At 31.7% G+C, this 21,161-nt stretch overlaps 2 protein-coding genes across 2 annotated transcripts; one reads left to right on the top strand and one right to left on the bottom strand.

The window, feature by feature from the left end:
- The first annotated feature begins 877 nt into the window (after nucleotides 1-877).
- LOC111704205 (twitchin) lies at nucleotides 878-2,407 on the top strand. The gene has a single exon (XM_023476359.1). The coding sequence runs from the start codon at nucleotides 1,007-1,009 to the stop codon at nucleotides 2,021-2,023; it is 1,017 nt and encodes a 338-aa protein (XP_023332127.1). The 5' UTR covers nucleotides 878-1,006; the 3' UTR covers nucleotides 2,024-2,407.
- A 2,854-nt stretch (nucleotides 2,408-5,261) lies between these two features.
- On the bottom strand, nucleotides 5,262-21,101 carry LOC111704171 (uncharacterized). The gene is made up of 13 exons (XM_023476324.1): nucleotides 21,049-21,101; nucleotides 20,314-20,353; nucleotides 18,644-18,727; nucleotides 17,619-17,645; nucleotides 16,825-16,884; nucleotides 14,234-14,312; nucleotides 12,979-13,078; nucleotides 10,695-10,737; nucleotides 9,022-9,108; nucleotides 8,797-8,868; nucleotides 7,343-7,431; nucleotides 6,805-6,895; nucleotides 5,262-5,764 (listed from the first exon to the last, which is right to left on the bottom strand). The coding sequence occupies exons 1-13, from the start codon at nucleotides 21,069-21,071 to the stop codon at nucleotides 5,594-5,596; spliced, it is 966 nt and encodes a 321-aa protein (XP_023332092.1). The 5' UTR covers nucleotides 21,072-21,101; the 3' UTR covers nucleotides 5,262-5,593.
- Nucleotides 21,102-21,161: the final 60 nt, after the last annotated feature.

Below are 21,161 nucleotides of genomic sequence, written 5' to 3'. Positions count from 1 at the left end.
TAGTTACTCATCTATACTTAGCTCAGTGTTCAATGCAAATCATGGCTTGTTCTTGTGTTTAAAAAAGAATTCCAACAGCTGTAAAATAAACGATTTGAAAAATTCTGTTCTTCTGAGTTCAATAGTACAGGGTTACCCACAAAGGATGAGACTTCAGAGACGATTGTGCAGAGTTCTTTCTGTTTTCTTGCATTTAAGCTTCCTTATAGGCCAAAACTGGCTTATTCTGTGCTTGATCATTTAGTAAACGTCAAAATACTCTTTTAAATGCAGAAACAGTTTTTGTACCCTCAAATGTCACGTTTTGAAATACCCTAAAGAAGAAACATGTAATTTATATATATCGCTTTTTTGACAGAATAAATAAAGTGTGACCGACTTTCTTCAAATTGAAAAGAAGAAAACAGTAATGATTGCGCCAAAAAAAATTCATTGTTTTTTTGTTGTATATCGATTATAGATTAAAGGTATAAAAATATATCCTTTATGAAGGGTATCCTTAAAACTACTTTGACAATCCCTTTAAACTGGTAGAAATCGTCTTTAAATGATCATACTCGTATGAACGCAATGTTATATTTGAAGAATGTGCTACAGTTGGCTCCTGTTCAAATTATGAAGATAAATATAGTCTTGACTCCTGAATCTCCTATTCCCCTGAATCTAAGGATATTTTCTAGAACTTTGTTTATTCTCAAACTTGATCCTTTGCCAACTATGACGCATTCAGTGCAGGGGGACTTAAAATCTCAATTAAGCAGTTTGTTTGTTCAAGAATTTCATATTTTATAAAGATTATATTATTGGGTAATCACAAAACATCAGAGCAATAAGTATAGTCCCTGTTTTTGTGTTTTTGTAAATTTTAACTTCTAGTTCATTCTATCCCTTCAGCCCTGAGATAGTCCTGACCTTTAAGTAGTCTAACAGAACAGTTCAGTATCATCTAGTAAAGCAACTCTTACCTGGATTAAGAAAACAAATAGTTGCAAGGTTTAATAACAAAATGACGACCGTTAACACCACTCAGAAAACCCCGATCGTGGATAAGGGTCTTGATGCTCAAACCATAAAGAAGCTACCAGGCCCGCCGGAGTTTACAGAAGAACTAAGATTAAGATCGGAGACGGACGGAGTACTCCTGGAGTCCTATCTCATCTATGAACCTGAACACCAAGCTACCTGGTTTAAGGATGAGGTTGCTCTTCTTGGTGCACTGGATTTTGATGAAAAGTATCAACCCTTCCTGGAGAGAAGAGGGGATTGGACCTACTGCGCTCTTGCTATTAGGCACTTGTCTCAGGACGATGCCGGAAACTACTCGGTTAGAGTGAAGAATAAGTATGGAGAAAAGGCGAATCATGTCAGATTATCAATGAAGGATGAAAACGCGCCCACTACTGTTGGAGTGATTGAACCAACATTTTTCAGAAAACCTTCAAGTCGTCAAGAGGGAACAAAATTGCACTTGGAGTGTGAGATTGAGGCATTACCCCGACCTGATATTTCTTGGTCAAAGGGAGATATAATTATTCAGGAGAATGACAAGTATTCTTTCTACCGAGTGGTTCAACCTTCAAATCCAAACATTCACTTTGTAAGATTAACAATTAACAATCCGAGTACAGAAGATGGGGGTAATTACATAGTCCGTGCTGTGAACAGCGTAGGTGAAAAGGATTGCACACTGGCACTCAACTTTGGCGGAGGAGTTGAATCAGAGGAGAATGTTCCAGCAAGGGTATACGAACAGCCACAGCTGTTGCAACCAAACCCAGACACATTGGTTCTAGAAGCGCACATTCATGCCAACCCAAAACCCAAAATATCTTGGCTCTGCAATGGGGACTTTGTAAAGGAAAATGAGAGGCATATAAGCAGACTGGAAAAAAGGGCCGACGGTCTCAATAAATGGACTGCCAGCCTAACCATACTAAAACCTGTCAAGAGTGATGCTGGAGATTACAAGTGTAGTTGTAAGAACAAGTGGGGCACTGATTTCACCACCTTTCAATTGGGATGAATTATTTTATATATTTTTATGATAATGGGTCTTTAAACAGGCCTGTGAAGCTAACTGGCCGGTAAGAAATTCAGTTAAAAAATATTCTTATTTTATAAAATCCAATGTTTGGATTTTTGCTGTCAAATTGACTTGACAATGAACTATAGAGCCCTTCTCAAGCAATTTTAAATATTTAAAGTTACACAGTAACGCATCGATTTCTTTTAGATGTTAACATTTTAATTATATTTTTTTCTTATTTTGTATAATTGTAGTGTATACAACTCTGTAAACTTTATTTTGATTTAAAGTTTTGAAATAATATATATATTAATGAGTAAAATTAACTGATGTTCAAAAATCAATTATTTGAAATACAACGAAAGAAAGATCTCTATGAACGATGGTTGTTTCATCAAAATTTAACAAATATGTTCAATGTACAATGTACATGGTGTCCTATAAATATAGATATGAATTATGTGATTATTTTCATGTAGTCTTTGGTCCAGCCAAAATATGGTCCAAGAATGTGGTCTGTCATTCTTATATCTTCAAAGACGAAGATTTTTGTAAATTGTTTGTGTAGAAGAGTGAGTGTAATATATGTATTAATATCTAATACCATGAATTTCAAGGTGCGTAGATAAATATGTTTGTATTGATCAAGGATTTTTAAGTAAAGGATGTGTAATGTAGTATCTTACTATCTCTATACCTAACACTCAACCAATGATTTTAAAAGGGTGTAACCCAAAATTCGACCAATGATTCTAAAGCATGGAAGTTATACATCTTCTTGTGACAAAGAATTACCAATTTTTAAACATATCATTTTATTCTTAATCTTGTAATTCAATATCCAATGAACCACTCTTTTACTTAACCAAAACAACCGGTGTTATAGTTTTTATAGCAACGTGTATTTAATATCTATCCTTGATTCGTAACCATTGAACCACGTAATCTACGTATGTAAGATGAATCCTATTTTTTTAAGGGCAAGCTCCCTGGAAAATTTTAATAAATATTGAAAGTCCCCCTTCACTAGACCAATTCTTATACCGTTACACTGTGTGATCTATATTGTAAGATTAATTATATCTGAATCATTGGCACAATGTCATATATGTTTCCTGTGTCCATCTTATATCTGAATCATTGGCACAATGTCATATATGTTTCCTGTGTCCATCCTTATATCTGAATCATTGGCACAATGTCATATATGTTTCCTGTGTCCATCCTTATATCTGAATCATTGGCACAATGTGATATATGTTTCCTGTGTCCATCCTTATATCTGAATCATTGGCACAATGTAATAATGTTTCCTGTGTCCATCCTTATATCTGAATCATTGGCACAATGTGATAGATGTACGTATCCTATGTCCATCCTTACTTCTGAATCATTGGCACGGCGTGGAAAATGTATAATATGTCCATCCTTACTTCTGAATCATTGGCACAACGTATTAGATTTACCCTATGTCCATCCTTAATTCTGAATCATTGGCACGGCGTGGAAGATGTATCCTATGTCCATCCTTGCTTCTGAATCATTGGCACAACGTACTAGATTTACCCTATGTCCATCCTTATTTCTGAATCATTGGCACGGCGTAGAAGATGTATCCTATGTCCATCCTTACTTCTGAATCATTGGCACAACGTACTAGATTTACCCTATGTCCATCCTTATTTCTGAATCATTGGCACAACGTAATCTGTGTTGGTATAGGTGTCCCCTACTGTTTTATGCTATGCTCAAGCAGGACCTTAGTGCCATAATAATAAAAATATTCAATACACTTAGAATATTAATTCAAACTCAATCAGTTCCTTGTATACGGGGTGTCCCAAAAAACATGGGAATTCAGTGAGGAATTTGATATCGTCTTTGTTATGAATTAGCATTGTAATACCTAATTTCAAAAGCCATAATATTATTATGTCTGCTAGAGTTTATTTAATAAAAAGGGTAAAAGATTGTAAAGATGTGTCTATAATGTCTCCGCAAGATGAACAGTGAAGACGGACAAGTTTACTCTGTTTGTATACTGCAATTTTCTTGTTGTACTAAGTACAACTGTATGCAGTCAAAATATAAACAAACAAATTGTGAACATAGCAGACGAAACTCTTACGGATTACAGCTTTCTCAGTAGGTATCACTATACTAAATCGAAGAATTATTTGAAAAGACGATACCGAATTCGTCACTGAATTCCCATGTTTATTGGGACACCCTGTAGTATAGTGTATAAGTAGGTGTTTATTTAAAAAACAGTGAGTATTTTTTAGTTATTCACGGATAGACTTGGCAAACGATCTTAATATCCCATCACCCGAAGCAAAATCAAATATTTCTCTTAAATGTATAAAGAACGGCAAATCCATTTTACTTATATTCTTTAATTCTTTATTAATGGCGATGTTTTTATTCTCTAATTTTCCTGTTGGGGCAAACTGTTTAACGGTTTGTGGAGAACCCTGCAGCTCGTTTATCATTAAATTACGAAGATTTTAAATGGACCATTTTTTATTTTTTTCAATCTTATCATTCTCAGTCAATTGCACAAATTTCATACTTTTTGTTTATATTAATTTAGTTTTATACGATTAGAAACTCTAATGATGTGAGTGTGCGGTAGAACTACAGGGTGGGTTACTCACAAAGGATGATACTTGAAAGACGACTGTATAGAATTTATTATTGTCTGCTATCGTAAACTTGTTTATTTCTTTGCCTTATCATTATATATTTGTATTCAAGGTGACTTAATTCAACCTTGGAATCGTCTGATTTAAATAGTTTCAGGTCGTCTTCACAGCCTCATCCTTTGTGGATAACCCTGTACCTTAATTACTTTATTATTTCAGAGCTTACAGAATTTGCAAACCTTTGCGATACATGCATAGTTAATGTAGATTTATTCCAACACTAGGGTTAAAATTTTAATAAAACTAATATTTTAGCTGGATTGTTTATTCAAGTCAATGATGAGAATACCCGTTTTATAAAGGTACCCTTGAAATCCTTATCTGATCAATAGTGTGGAAGATGTTTTCGTTTTTCTAGTGTTTAATTCTGATAATTCCTGAATGTTTTCCTGGAGCATAGAAATGCACAATTCACTTTTGCACAAAAACCAGAATAGAAAATAATCAGTTTTGAACATTATTAACATTGATATCTAATTCATACTTAATCGTACAAAGCTTTTAACATAGTACCGTTGTGAATTGCGCATTGTCATCATTGCATGGACTGGAGGGTCACTTGAAATCACATTTACGAAGTTACAGTTCCTTTAAGTTTAACAGATTTCTTTTTTGATGTAAAAGAATTAAATTTTCAATTTCCTCAAATTTTCCTGATGATGCAAGCCTTGATATTTAAAACTTAGAATATCTGATCTAACAGAATTCATATTTTGATATATCTAAGGCCTAAGACATTGGGTTGCAAGGATAGGGGCTAGAAAATCAGATTTGAAGCAAAAGCTAAATTTATATTTCTTATGCAGAATTCAAACACAAACATTAATTTTCTCCTTTACATAATGTTTAATCATGACTAGCTTTATTTTTTTACTTCATTAGCTGCTTCTTTTACTCCACTAGCTTTTTCTTTTACTCCACTAGCTTTTTCTTTTACTCCACTAGCTTTTTCTTTTACTCCACTAGCTGTTTCTTCAACTCCACTAGCTGTTTCTTTAACTCCAATAGTGGAAGGAATCCTCCAATCTGTTGCCTGTGTCCAAGGGTTCAAATTGCATTTTAATGAAATGTACTTTATTATGCACTTTATTTTGTACTTTATTTTGTACTTTATTTTGTACTTTATTTTGTACTTTATTTTGTACTTTATTTTGTACTTTATTTTGTAGACCTAGGTTTACCTGGAAACTCTTTCCCTATAGAAAACAGTCCCCATCAACATAAAATATTTGAACCAAGAATAGAACATTTGTTTGGTTCTATTGAGTTCCCCAATTAAAATTTGGGGCAAATAGGTCAAGGGGTTCCTGAGTTAAGATCATACATACAAACAAAGATTACTTCTTCTTCTATATAAAGTTGAATCTCTATTTGTCTGTTCGACCGATTTGCCTCAAATTTTGACTGGAAACCTCAGTAGAACCACGGGAATGTTCTGATCTTGTTTTAAAAATTCTAAGCTGATTGGTTTTACTTAAATACAGAGATTAGATTACAGACAAATCTGGGTTCCCCAGCTAGTTGTATATATACGATATAGATACTCAATGCATTTTGAACATATACTCTTTACCGAGTAGGTTCAAGCCTTTCTTGACTTGAGCATGGTATAGATAAATCAAGTAATAACGATTTTATAAAAATGTGAATGTCTGTCAATCGAACTATATGGTTAAAAAATGGCATAACCAGAGATGAGCATCGTTTTTCTGAACGAACGATGGACACTGGACAGTGAGAAAATGAACGAATTGGATGGAAAATGAACGATAAGTTTGAGAAAGAACGAATTCATTTTTTTAAATGATTGAAAAAATTGGAGAAATGGGTCATTTACGAATGATGAATGAATAGATTGCCTATAACATGCTCATCTGCTAAACAACCGTATATAGTGGACAGTATAAGCATATTATCGTATAGACAACAGTATAGTGGACAGTTTGGACCCCTTCCTCAAATATAAGCATATTATCGTATAGACAACAGTATAGTGGACAGTTTGGACCCCTTCCTCAAATATAAGCATATTATCGTATAGACAACAGTATAGTGGACAGTTTGGACCCCTTCCTCAAATATAAGCATATTATCGTATAGACAACAGGCGTCAAGGCAAAGATCATCCCCAGTATTTACAGGATACAGCAGTTTATCCTCAATTCTAGATATTTCAAGGTTTCCGACCATAAAAATATGAAAAATAGAAACTGTGTTATTTTGCGCGTAAAAACTGTTGACTTACGCTGAAACAAAATTGAATTTAGTGAAGATACTAATTCAGTAAGAGAAATCAACTTCAGATTTTTTTTTTCAAAAAGTTTAGCTTGAGCTAAATTCTAGTTATTACTTGTAGTTAAACCCTGGGTGTAAATGTTTAAGAATTATTTGAATGATATTTGAATAGCTGGGGAAAAAATTAAAACTGGACATCTAAGGCATGGTGTTTCAACAATTTTTCATACTTTTTCATACTTTTTCATACTTTTTCATACTTTTTCATACTTTTTACCCAAAAATTGATTTATTTCCCTAATCTAAACACATCCCCGGAGAAATAAAATATACTTTCCAGAAAATATGTAATAGAATATCGTCGAAAACCACTTGCCTAAATCCATGCCCATGTTTAAGAAACCCCAACACGGGTTCTATATTCTCATTTAGTTGAGTATAAACTCCAGTATCATATACTTCAACCTATAATATTAGTTAGTTAAAGGGACTGTAAGCGTAATTTCAAGTGATCCTCATGCAAAAACTGCAATACTGGCCTTGAAACCTTTATCTGATAAAAAACGTTGAAGATATTGTCGTTTTCCTAGGTTTAAAATTTTTTTTTTATTACGATAACTTCTATTTGTTTTCTGCAGTAGAAATTAGCTAGTCACTTTTGAAAAGAATTATCACAATTGAAAGCAATCAGTTAAACACTATAAACTTTTATATCTAATTCATACAGTGGTAGGTGATTATATCAATATATGAAGACGACTTTTTTTATAAAAGTTTTGATTGTTTACAGGCTTTTTTCGAATTCAAGCTTACAAGTAATCAATAAGAAGCTCTTTTAATTGAAGCTTCTCTTTGTTTCTACGTTTATGTGTGTACATGCTGTCGAAATGCTTAATATAAATTGAAATGATAGTCGTCTTCTTTATACTGATATAATCGCTTACCACTGTACTTGATCCGTCAAAGCTTCTAAGGGTACTGTTGTAAATCGACATCGAATTATATTTGCATGGCAAATCACTGGAAATTACGCTGACAGTCCCTTTAAGTACTATATTTATCTATTTAGTATTTCAGCAAGCTTTATTTCAGTAAAATAAAGTTTCTATTTCTTTTTCAAATTTTTAGAAATAGCAACGCATATGTGCATAATGCAGATTGTATAGATTATACCTTTCTTTATTTATTTATTTTATACCAATACAATGAAGACGACTTTCGGTTTCAATTTTGATTTATATCAAGCTTTTAACCAGCATGACTACACAAATATGGAAGCAAAGAAAAGCGTTATTTCAAAAAGCTTCTCTTTAATTATACTTGTAATTAAACTTGTAATTCAAAAAGCTTCTCTTTATTATACTTGTAATTAAACTTGTAAATCGAAAAGCTTCTCTTTATTATACTTGTAATTAAACTTGTAAATCGAAAAGCTTCTCTTTATTATACTTGTAATTAAACTTGTAATTCAAAAAGCTTCTCTTTATTATACTTGTAATTAAACTTGTAAATCGAAAAGCTTCTCTTTATTATACTTGTAATTAAACTTGTAATTCAAAAAGCTTCTCTTTATTATACTTGTAATTAAACTTGTAAATTGAAAAAAGCTTCTCTTTATTATACTTGTAATTAAACTCGTAATTCGAAAAGCTTCTCTTTATTATACTTGTAATTAAACTTGTAATTCGAAAAAAGCTTGTTACAATAAAAACAATGAAAAGTCCTTTTCATTATATTGTTATTATCGCCTACCACCGTAGTAGATAATATCAATACATTTATATACTGGGATAATATAAGTATATTCTTTCCTTTTTATTATGAAAATACCTCAAGGTTGGCACAACAGGGATGAATACAAATCCCCTTTTCACTTTTTCTTTCCTTTCTCCAGCAACACTTCTAAAGTATGAAGTATTTGAAAGTTATTATTCGTTTGTTTATATTTTAAAACTTAATTAACACTTGTAAATAATTACAGGCTTTAAGTATTGGACATTTTCCTCTACTTTGCAGTTTTAATATATTCTCTATGTCCAAAATACAAGAGTTCACCTGAGTACATGAGAACAGTTTAGAATTGTACAGTTTACAGCATTGCTCTAGGCATAGCGTATCCCAGCTATCTACAAACTCAACCACCTAAACATACAGCGAACTGAAGTGGTTAACATTTGGGTAAAAACTCAGCCACCTAAATATACAGCGAACTGGAGTAGTTAACATTTGGGTACAAACTCAACCACCTAAATATACAGCGAACTGAAGTTGTTAACATTTGGGTACAAACTCAACCACCTAAATATACAGCGAACTGGAGTAGTTAACATTTGGGTGCAAACTCAACAAACTAAATATACAGCGAACTGAAGTAATTGACATTTGGGTACAAACTCAACCACCTAAATATACAGCGAACTGGAGTAGTTAACATTTGGGTACAAACTCAACAAACTAAATATACAGCGAACTGAAGTTGTTAACATTTGGGTACAAACTTAACCACCTAAATATACAGCGAACTGAAGTAGTTAACACATGGGTACAAACTCAACCACCTAAATATACAGCGAACTGAAGTAGTTAACACATGGGTACAAACTCAACCACCTAAATATACAGCGAACTGAAGTAGTTAACACATGGGTACAAACTCAACCACCTAAATATACAGCGAACTGAAGTAGTTAACACATGGGTACAAACTCAACCACCTAAATATACAGCGAACTGAAGTAGTTAACACATGGGTACAAACTCAACCACCTAAATATACAGCGAACTGAAGTAGTTAACACATGGGTACAAACTCAACCACCTAAATATACAGCGAACTGAAGTAGTTAACACATGGGTACAAACTCAACCACCTAAATATACAGCGAACTGAAGTAGTTAACACATGGGTACAAACTCAACCACCTAAATATACAGCGAACTGAAGTAGTTAACACATGGGTACAAACTCAACCACCTAAATATACAGCGAACTGAAGTAGTTAANCTACGACAGTTCGACCTATTGAGAGAGATCTACGACAGTTCGACATATTGAAAGAGATCGACGACAGTTCAACCTATTGAGAAAGATCGACGACAGTTCGATCTATTGAGAGAGACCTACGACAGTTCGACCTATTGAGAGAGATCTACGACAGTTCGACATATTAAAAGAGATCGACGACAGTTCAACCTATTGAGAAAGATCGACGACAGTTCGACCTATTTAGAGAGATCTGCGTCAGTTCGACCTATTGAGAGAGATCTACGACAGTTCGACATATTGAAAGAGATCGACGACAGTTCAACCTATTGAGAAAGATCGACGACAGTTCGATCTATCAAATATTCTGATTTCTCTAATTGGATAATATTTGATTTAGTTAAAGAACACATAATGTTTTTAATTGAAATTTCAGAAATATTTGACGAAAACAAATCAAAGAATTAACACAATTTGTTATTGCTCTTAGGACACCCTGTACCTATTAACACAATTGTTTAATGCTATTGGGACAGCCTGTACCTATTAACACAATTGGTTAATGCTATTGGGACACCCTGTACCTATTAACACAATTTGTTTTTGCTGTTGGGACACCCTCCACCAAAAACACAATTAGTTATTGTTATTGGGCCACTCTGTACATATTAACATATTTTTATTTCTATTGGGACACCCTGTACTAATTAACACTGTTTGTTAATGCTATTGGGACACCCTGTACCTTTATCTTTTCTGTATGCTTGATGAAGCCGAGTCTCCGAGATCTAAATAAATATACATATATATTTATATATGATACAGGGTGTTTCTAAACTTGATAAAAACAATATCAAATACTGAATAACAACACACCCTTATTGTTGATGTTCATTCACAACTCTGCAGTAATGTTAAAAAAATGTGTGATATAATTTGTATAATTTTCATATGATTTCACTTATAATTTATATTAATTTCATTAAAAAGAAATGAGTTTTTGTCACACACTCTGATTTTCTAGTCCGTTTTTCTTTGCAGACCAATGTCGTGACTTTGATATTTTTCAAACAAAAAATCATGTCAGACCAAATAATCAAAGTTATAAATATCAATGGTTTACATCCTGTGTTAGATAGATAAAAGGTTAGAAAATTTGAGCTTGTGGCAAGAACTCAGTTTCTTTAAACTGTTTTCCAAATAAATTCTAATTTGAACGCAGTGGTATTCTTAGTCAATTATTTTGTCTTCTATAGTTGTCTATAGTTGTCTATAGTTGTCTATAGTTCTCTATAGTTGTCTATAGTTGTCTATAGTTGTTTATACTTGTCTATAGTTGTCTATAGCCTATAGTCTATATCTCAGTGAGGGGTGTACAGAAATAGTCGAAGAAATTGTAGCCTATCTCAATGACAAAAACAGATTATCATCGAGAAATATTTTTCTCTACAAAAGCCTCGGCTATTTATTTTAATCGTTTAAAAAATATTGACTTGGTTCGTTCTCAAAATTGTCGTTCATTTTCCATCTATTTTGTTTGTTTCCGCGCTGACAAATCGTTCAGTAAAAAACGATCGTTTTTCAAAAGATTGTTAGAAAAAATCGTTTGTTCAGTAAAAATCTTTCGTTTTTTAAAAAGTTTGTTTAAAAAATCATTCTTTTGGAAAATTCGTTAGTTCAGCAAAAATGTTTCGTTTTTTCATGTTCATTTGAAAGCTTTTAAATCCTTCGTTTTTTGTTCATTTTTAAAAAACGATAGTTTTCGTTTTTTCTCAACGATGCATCATCGTTCATGAAAAATTCCGTTCGTTCTTAAAAATTTCTCCTCATTTAATGACTCTGTTAAACGTATGAAGCGAAGCCAATGGCTGAAAATCAAACTCCAGCTATTGAGCATTAATTTTAAAATTTCGTCCAACTGTACTTTGGTCGCTTTTTCGGACGAACCTCGTGATAACGCTATTTCAAAAATTCGAAAAAGACAAAAAGAAACTAAAATATTATATATCTACTTAATTTAGTTTAAACTTATACATACAACTTTCAATTTTTCTTTTTAATTGTAGATTTTGTAATTAAATTGTATTTAAGTCTTTGCTCAAAGTTTTAAAGTTAATAAAAGTAAAAGTTTAAATTAGAATTGGCTCGGTGCAGTCAATTTACATCCTAGAAATGATTATAATCATAAAAGAGGTAACAATTATAAAATATTTGGTGTATCCAGAAATGTTTATATCTGAATCAATTATTTTGATTTATCTATAGATCTATAGATGGCTCTTAAACTTGATGAATACTGCTTTATTGCATGAGATATTTTTTGAAACTATTGTGTACTTTATCATTCTTACTCACTTCATCGTGACTTTCATAATGAACGTGCTATAAAGTAATCATTGTGCTATAATGTTAAATTAGCTTTATATTATAGCACGTGCGCTAAAAAGTTTTAATTGGTTCCCGAATCTTCTCAAAAAAAATTTAGGATATTTCCAAAATATTTTTTTTTTCAATTGAGATGAAAATAAAATGGAAATCAACTTTATATTTTGATTTCTGCTTTGTTTCAAAGCTTATTTGATCTAGAAACATCCATTGAAAAAATTCATAAAATTACCTATAACATTATTATTTTGGCACGACGTGCTATAAATTTTTTGGACTTAAGTTTTCTCTATATCTCGAAGGTTCTCGCCTTTTTAGATTATATTTTGTTCCTTTCTAAATTTCGGGACAAAATATAATCTAAAAAGACTTAAACCTTCTTGATAAAGAGGAAATTTCTGTCCAAAAGCTGCGAACCAAAATAACAGTGTTATAAATAGTTAATTGAAACAAAACTATGTTTTTAAATGAACTTTATTTTCAAAATTCCCTTTTTAGTTCTTGCCTCCTTTTTTAGAAACATGTCGCTTTGTTTGATTGCGTTCAGAAAGGGATTAACGACCGTAGAACACACTAGTCAAATGGGTATAAAAGGTAAAAGGTTATACCTTGAATTGTTATGGGGGGGGGGGGCATCATCTTACCTTTGATTTTCAACACAAGACCAATTATGTTCTGAACAAAGAGATCCTACTTTTATCTTTCTAGCTTCCTTAGAACCAATTCCCTCTTTCAACCGTCTAGCTACAATATTTTTAAACATCATCGAAAAGCTCATTATTGAAAAAAAAACATAAAAAGTGAAGTATTTTTTTCATTCGGTTGTAGGAGATTATATCAATACTATAAATACAGACAACTTTAAACTTAAAGGAATAGAGTCCTTTCAACTTAACTTTTTATTTATATTAAGCTGTTAAACAGCACGGATACACATATGCAAGTATTTAAAAAAGAAGCTGTCAAATACAACATCCTCTTTTGTGTACTTATATACTTGTAATTCCAAAAAAGCTTTACTGTAACAGAACTATAATGGCCTCGAAAAAAAACATATTTTTCAAAAATCTCAGCCATTTTTTACAAGAAAATAATAGCTTTGGAAGCAGTTTGTATACAATCGTCGTCGTATATATCAATACAATGATGACTATTTTCGATTAAAATTTTTTTACTTTCTACGAAGTAAACAGCATGGATACACATAGTCATGAAAAAAACTGTCAAATAACAGTTTCTCTTTGTTTACTTGTAAACTAGTAATTTCCAACAACCTTGTCAAAATCAAAACTTAAAAAGAAAAGTTCATTGTATATTGATATAAACGCCGACTACTTTATAGATCGTCAAAAAATGTATTATATATAAAAAAGTATATATATATAAAAAAGTATATATATAATAAATTATATATATAAAAAAGTATATATATAAAAGTGTGCCGGTTTGGATAGAAATTCAAAGACAATGGCTTTCATGACTTAATCAAATTTACGACCTAAATTAAAATGATTTGATTTATCGATAACTTTGTTCAAAAAAATGTTAAATAAAAAATGCAGACTTTGCTACAGACCAACTTAAATTTTCTAATCCCTATCTCTTGACAACCTGCTGGTGCAAAACTTTGATATTTTAAACATAGACTAAATTTGAAGCAACAGAATTCATAGTTTAAAATATCTAAGGTCTAAGACATCGGGATGCACAGCACAGATAAAGGGATTAGAAAATAAATGTTTGTGGCACAGACTCAATTCCAAACATTCTGCCGCTTTAGTAATTGTAAATATTGGCGGTACAGTCCAAACTAGGACCGCAAAGGTTAGCCCAGCTCTCGGATATTCAAATGTACACCGGTTTTGGCAGGTGTTTTATTCCATTGTCGTTGTAGTTTACCTGTTCTTGGAGAAGGATACGAGTTTAAAGGTAGACCCGGAGTACTCAATATAGACTGAGCCGATCCAAACAAGGACACCTTAACAAAGAAATTTAACAATTTATTTTGATTTCAAAGTTTAAAATTTTTTTTTAAATTCTTTAAATGAGTGATTTTTTCTCCCAACGTTGTATCTTTTTTTATCTGATCATACATTTGTTTTCTGTTCTTCTCTTTTAAATCTACGCATTCTAATCTCGTGTAGACAAGGGACAAATGCATTTTAACACATATTTCTGACTTATACTCTTATTTAATTTGATATCTTGGCGCCAGAAATATCAAATTAAGTATAATAGAAAGATATTGTTTGTGAGGAGTAGATATCAAAATTATTTCCAGTTTTCAATATTGTTTTCTGATCAATGGAAAGTCTGACCCAGCAACTGTAGCTTTAAACTCAATTTCCACAGAATTCTTGTAGATTGAAAAAAAGTCACTGCACCAAGCGGGTTTGAAAATTCTGAGGATATTCATTGTGTCAGAATTCCGCCTTAAAGGGAGTGTTCGCGAAAAATGAAAGGTGGTATAAGCTTAATGCGATAAAAAAGCGCTTTTGATCGCTTCTTATCTTACTTCTATCTGTTGCGTCTGTAAGGAGAAAATTGTTAGAAACGACTAATACCGAAGAACGTAGTATCCATACAAATTCAGAAAGATGCTACATACGACTTAGTCCGTAAAAAATCTATTTAATTTCAAACAAATCATTCAGATATTTCACCCTATGGTCATCGATTATCTTTCGCCAAATTTGTATATAGTTGATTTTTCATAATATGTTTTGATTTTAATTTTTAAAATAATATTTAGCTTCCAACTTGTTTTCGAACATTCCTGGAAAATATGAAAATGTCGTCTTCATTTCCAAAAATCCTCGAAACAGGAATAAATGTTTTTATAAGTAACTCTCAGATCATAACAATTAAAACATATTATATATATAAATGTGGCGAAAGATAATCGATAACTATAGGTTGTAATATCTGAATGATTTGTTTGAAATTAAATTGATTTTTTACAGTCTAAGTTGTATGTTGCAATTTTCTCAATTTGTGTGGACGCCATGTTATTCGGTATGAGACGTCTTCAACAATTTTCTCCTTATAGACGCAATAGATAGAAGTAAGAATAGAAGCGATCAAAAGCGCTTTTTTATCGCATTAAGCCTATACCCCCTTTCATTTTTCGCGAACACTCCCTTTAATAATGACAAATAGGATAAGAAAGGTTAGGCAAGAAGAGGATATTTCCGACAAAAAAAAAATCTTGATTCTTATAAGTTCATCTCGGACACAGTGCTTCAGAATACGGCAGATACTTCAGATACTTGAAGCTGGCAAAGTATAAACCGGTATCATTGTGCATGGTGCACAACCAGGATTCTAATTTCTATGTTTCCATTTTCCCTGTTTCTTGCAAGAGGGAAGGGAAAGAGGAGGAGAGAAACCCCCCTACCCCTCTCTGCACTATAATTTTCTTGTTTCCAAGTTATTCCACACAGGGTTCTGTTCAGCCACAAGACACTGGAGAGAGTTGTAAAAGAACCTGACTGTTCTGAGCTCCCTTGATGCTTTCAAATAGAATAAGATTCAATCGAAAGAATTAATGCCTTTCCGACGAGTGCGGATACTTAATAACAGCTAACCAGGCGTGTTATTAAGCAGTATATTTGAAGCTGCCAGTAGCAAAATCTGGATTCAGCTAGGTAAAAAACCTCCATTCTCCAGGTTAATACAGCAATGAAAGATTAATGCAGGCCTTCAAAGTTTCTGTAGTTCCAGTTATTTCTTTTCCATTTGTGTGCAGGGGTGACCCTGTAGATAGTTGAAGGATATGATGATATTATTAATAGGACACCCTAGATAGATGAAGGATATGATGATATTATTAATAGGACAACCTGTAGGAAGAAGAAGGATATGATGATATTATTAAACATTATCTTGAATCCCGAGGTTAGGGAGAATGAGAGAATGATGTTTAAAGAACCTCGTAGAGTTTTAGTGTAAATTAAATTGTGAAAGTAGCAAAAATAGTAATCCATCCAGAAATATCTATTTAGAAATATCTATCCAGAAATATTTATCTAGAAATATCTATCTAGAAATATCTGTCTAGAAATATCTATCCAGAAATATTTATTTAGAAATATCTATCTAGAAATATCTATCTAGAAATATTTATCTAGAAATATCTATCCAGAAATATCTATTTAGAATTATCTATCTAGAAATATCTATCCAGAAAAATTTATTTAGATATATTTATCTAGAAATATCTATTCAGAAAAATCTATTAAGAAATATCTATCTTGGTGAGAGTAACGATGAAATTTTCGAATTTTTCTGTGGAAAAAAGCGGGAAAACTGATTTGGATCGTAAAGCGGAAAATCTTGCTAAAGTGGGGCCATTTTTTCGATCAACCCAATGCATTTAAACTCTAACTGGGATATATCAGTACACTGATGATCATATCTGAGCTTAATTAAAAAATGCAAAAGTCTAATAAAAAAGCATGCTGCAGGTAGTATAGTAAGTAATTACAAACCTTTTTGCGCAGAATGTCAATATTTTGCGCAGGATTCAGATTACTTTTATCTTCCTCTACCTGGAAAAATATACATTTTAAAATTAATGATGATCAATGACCAAGACTGTCTATATTTAGTCCGTACATACAAATCTAAAGATGAATCTAATTTTCCAGCCGCTAAATACCGCAGCAAAAACCTATTTTTTAGTGCTCTCCCTAATTTCTATAAATGTTACCAACTTCCCTGTGAAAACATTTGCTATTTTACAAAAGTTACATTTGGTTACATTTGCCGTAATTTTGACTTAACTCATTGTTTTTAGCCTGTTTAAGCGGCAGCGCTCGCTCCCCCAAGTATGGCCTAGCCACTGTTCTTAACCCCTAACTATTGTAGTCTGCAACGCCACATATTACATCATAAACTAACCTTAAAGGGACTGTAAGCGTAATTTCAAGATACTCTTCCTCCAGAGATGACAATGCCCGATGTCTGATCATGAATGAATTAGATGAATTAGATATCAATGTTTAAATTTTAAAAACAGATTATTTTCCATTGTGGGTTTCTCTACAAAAGTGATTCGAAAGTTAAAAGACCAAACGCTTTTAAACCTAGACAAAATAACAAAAACTTCCACATTACTGATCAGATATATGGTTTAAAGGGTACCGTTGTGAATCAGGCATTGCAATCATTGGATGAAGGATCACTTGAAATTACGCTTACAGTCCCTTTAATATTCTTAAATTCATCCATTTTGGCAAATATAACCATTTTATTTTTCTTACTTTAACTTTAAAATGTTTACCTGGACTAACTTCCAGAAACTGTTCGTCTGTCAGCAGCAGAAATATTTAAATATTCATAAATTTTTGAATTAAGTTTTGCATAGTTTTGTTTTATTAACAACATAATGTCCTACCCACATAAATCCTATCCTAGCCCAATTATATAAAAGTAAAAATTTTGAACTTTTTGATAAACATCTCATGAAAAAACAGCTCTTTATAAAGAACTATAAATACTGCAACTGTCTTTTTTTTCTCATGCGGAACAAAATGCTTTGCCCGGGATTTTTACTTTTTTGTTTGTTTAAGGTATACATTCAAAATTTGTAATCCTGAACGTAGTGAGTGTTTAAAAATCTTGAAGTTAAACCGAAAACAAACAAAAAAGTAAAAATCGCATAAAAAAACATAATTTTCCAATTGATAACATACACAAGAAAGTCGGATATATGAATTTATTAAGTTAAAGCTTCAGAAAAATGCGGGATTATTTTGTTAAAATCCGCGAAAAAAGGGAAACCTGCTGTGCCGGTGTCTTGCATGGAGCGGACTCTTGCATGGGGCGGACTCGCCCCAAAAGTTTTAACCATTTAACACAATGTTAGACATAAAAAGCTATGTTAAAACATTAAAAATGATTAGTTGACATATATTAAATACGCATTTATTTCTTAAATGTATTTTAAAGGGAGTACAGGCAAACAGAGGTATTTGCTCTTTAATGTCGTCTTCCTTTCAAATCATCAAACAATTATTATTTACTCGAGATAAAGATAATTTTTAATGTGTTTTTCAAATCACAATTCATTAATAAATATCGGAAAATGTCATAACATTGCTTTTTATGTCTAAAATTGGGTTAAATGGTTAAAACTTTAGGAGGAGTCCGCCCCATGCAAGAGTCCGCTCCATGCATGACACCGGTATAAAATGTTACTTAATTGCCAAGGATTAAATAAGAGACTTTTTATACCCAAGATCATGAAATTGCAAGTAAAAATGTGGGAAAAAAATTCTCTCAAAATTAATTAAAATTTATGCTTCCCTTGTCGTAAACATTTCTTCGTCTCATATGTTTTGGAGATGCATAGATAGTTCTTCTCCAGGCTTCAGGGGAACTAGATCGAACCTGATTCCGAGCAATCAATCGATTAGTCTTGCTATGGGTATTGTTTTGAGACATTAAGGTTTTTATTCTCGATAAGCTTTCATTATGCGAACGTTTTTCTCTAATCACAGACATTAATTAAAACTATTTTTCAAAATAAAAAAACAAAAAACGATTTTCTAATCGTGTTAAAAACCGACTTGGTTAATATCTATGGTCAGAATAAAAATGTTGCATAATGTAATAAAAGCAAAATTGTCTAGTATAGTGAAACCCTTAATAACGAATACATCAAAAGAATTAATAAAATGTCGTATTCTTCACTTTCTGATAATGGAATGTATGTTTTTGTTAATTAAATGATTATATGGAACTCTTTAAAACTGTTCCCGCATATTCATGGCTATTTATTTATTTTCGCATATACTGAAATTTACGTAATATTGTAAAAAACTCATTGAAAAATTGTCAAGACGACATTTGATAAATTCTTCCGATGTATTCGTTATTAAGGGTTTCACTGTATGTAATTTAGAAATACGATCTACATCTCAGATTCTAGTTCAGCCGCTTAAAAGTCTAAAGCTTTAAATATTTGAAAACGGATGTTCATCAGTAGCTGATGGTAATGGTTTCCTAATTATTGAGAAGTTTTTGGCTTTAAGCCGCTCTTCGTCAGAACAATGTAAAAAGGTAATTGTAATCAGTTTTTTGTTTTACAATAGTACATCTTTATAATGCTTTTAAATTTTGGAGATTTTATATAAACAAATGTGTTTTATGAGAACAGAAACTCTTTTCAAAATAAAGTTAAATGGAACATTTTATGCTTAATAAACAAGTCGGATAGTCTGTAAAAGTGCCCAAATTTGCTTTTATATATTCAAGCAATAATATTCCGGTTTTTTCTAGATTTTATCTTAAAATTATTAAACATAAAAAAGATATTGAACATTAATGTTGAATTAGTATTGAATAATATTAAACGAGTGGATATTTTAGTTTTATTTCATTTTTTGTTCACTGTAAGGGGCTGTGAGCGTAATTTCCAGTGACCTTCCATTTCAAGAGGAGCATACCAAGCATACCTACTGTAACAGATCTCACTTAATTTGCTCCTTTGTCCACGAATCCCAGTTTCATTTATCTGTTTCATTTATTGACTCGAGTATTGATTTCTCAATGAACTATCTTTTTTTTTCATCAATATATTAGTGATTAACTTAGCTGTGCTTTGGAATTTTGTATCTAATGGTTGATTGATTGCTAATCTTTTGTTTTCTATTGGCTAGTTTAACTTTTTTGTAACTAAACTTTAAGGGCGCTTCGCATGCTTCTCTTTGTACAATGTAAAACAATAACAAACAAAAAGTTTGCGGATTTAATAATATTTTTGCGCGCATTTTCAAAGTTTTACAAAGATTAAAAAGTTTTGGATAAGAATTTTTGTAATTTTGAGCACCCATAATCCTTCCCTGTGGTCAATGTCAGGTCACACAAACATTTTTTGGTGGGATCGGTTCAGCCGTTTAGACGTTTATTGGATACAAACAAACAAACACCCAGACAGACAAGCTAAGTATATAAATAGATAACAGTTTGATCACCTCAGAAAGAAAAAGATTTCGTCCCGCATTCAATTCTCTTCTAAATAAAATAGAATATTAAAGGGAGTGTTCGCGAAAAATGAAATGAAAGGGGGTATAAGCTTACGCAAAAAAAATTATCGATTGTAATCGCTATACTAATCTTCTATCTGTTGTGTCTATAAGGAGAAAATTGTTAAAAACGAAAAAATCGTCGTTTTAAGTGCATTTTATATATAAACTATATACGAAAATGTCAAAAAATTATCGATAATTATAGGTTGTAATATCTGAATGATTTGTTTGGAATTAAATTCATTTTTTACGATCCAAGATGCTGATTAAAAAAAAAGACTTTTTTGTTCAAACTGAATTCATGAAATAACAACATCTATCATATTTTCTTTTTGCAGGAGGAAAATAGTAAAATACCATAATTATGTGTATCAAATCAACCAGTCAAAAATCAAATTATGAAAACCTGCCTCATAATATAAGGACTGATTCGATTTGAATTCACTACCGTTCTCATTATTCTAAATTTTTTTTTTATTTACTACTGATTAGTTTTATTGATTTCCCTCATACAGATATTATAAATACTCATATTGCATGATTATTGTTTATTGGCTTTAATCCTTCATTGGGATTTTGATTATATATGTACATAAAATTTGGAAAAATCTAGTTGTATATACACTTTTTTAATATTATGAAATCTAAAAAAATATTGATGCTAATGCGATTAAGGTGTACCTGGAAATAACTTGACAAGACATTTTTTATTTCTGAAAAAAATAAGGATCCTTTTGATTTATAATTTGTGAAATTTCGGTAATAAACAGAAAATTTTTCGAGGTTTTTTTTAG

Source organism: Eurytemora carolleeae, unplaced genomic scaffold (genome assembly GCF_000591075.1).
Source record: "Eurytemora carolleeae unplaced genomic scaffold, Eaff_2.0 scaffold383, whole genome shotgun sequence".
Taxonomy (NCBI): domain Eukaryota; kingdom Metazoa; phylum Arthropoda; class Copepoda; order Calanoida; family Temoridae; genus Eurytemora; species Eurytemora carolleeae.
The sequence above is the reverse complement of the archived record's forward strand: the minus strand, read 5'-3'. Positions and strand labels throughout refer to the sequence as shown.

Coding starts and splice junctions, on each gene's coding strand:
- LOC111704171 (XM_023476324.1), bottom strand. CDS start 21,071: ATGTCTTGTCAAGTTATTTCCAG. Junction 17,646..18,643: donor GAAGAAATGTTTACGACAAG/GGAAGCATAAAT, acceptor TGCTGCTGACAG/ACGAACAGTTTCTGGAAGTT. Junction 8,869..9,021: donor AACTGTTCTCATGTACTCAG/GTGAACTCTTGT, acceptor TTCATACTTTAG/AAGTGTTGCTGGAGAAAGGA.
- LOC111704205 (XM_023476359.1), top strand. CDS start 1,007: ATGACGACCGTTAACACCACTCAGAAAACCCCGATCGTGGATAAGGGT.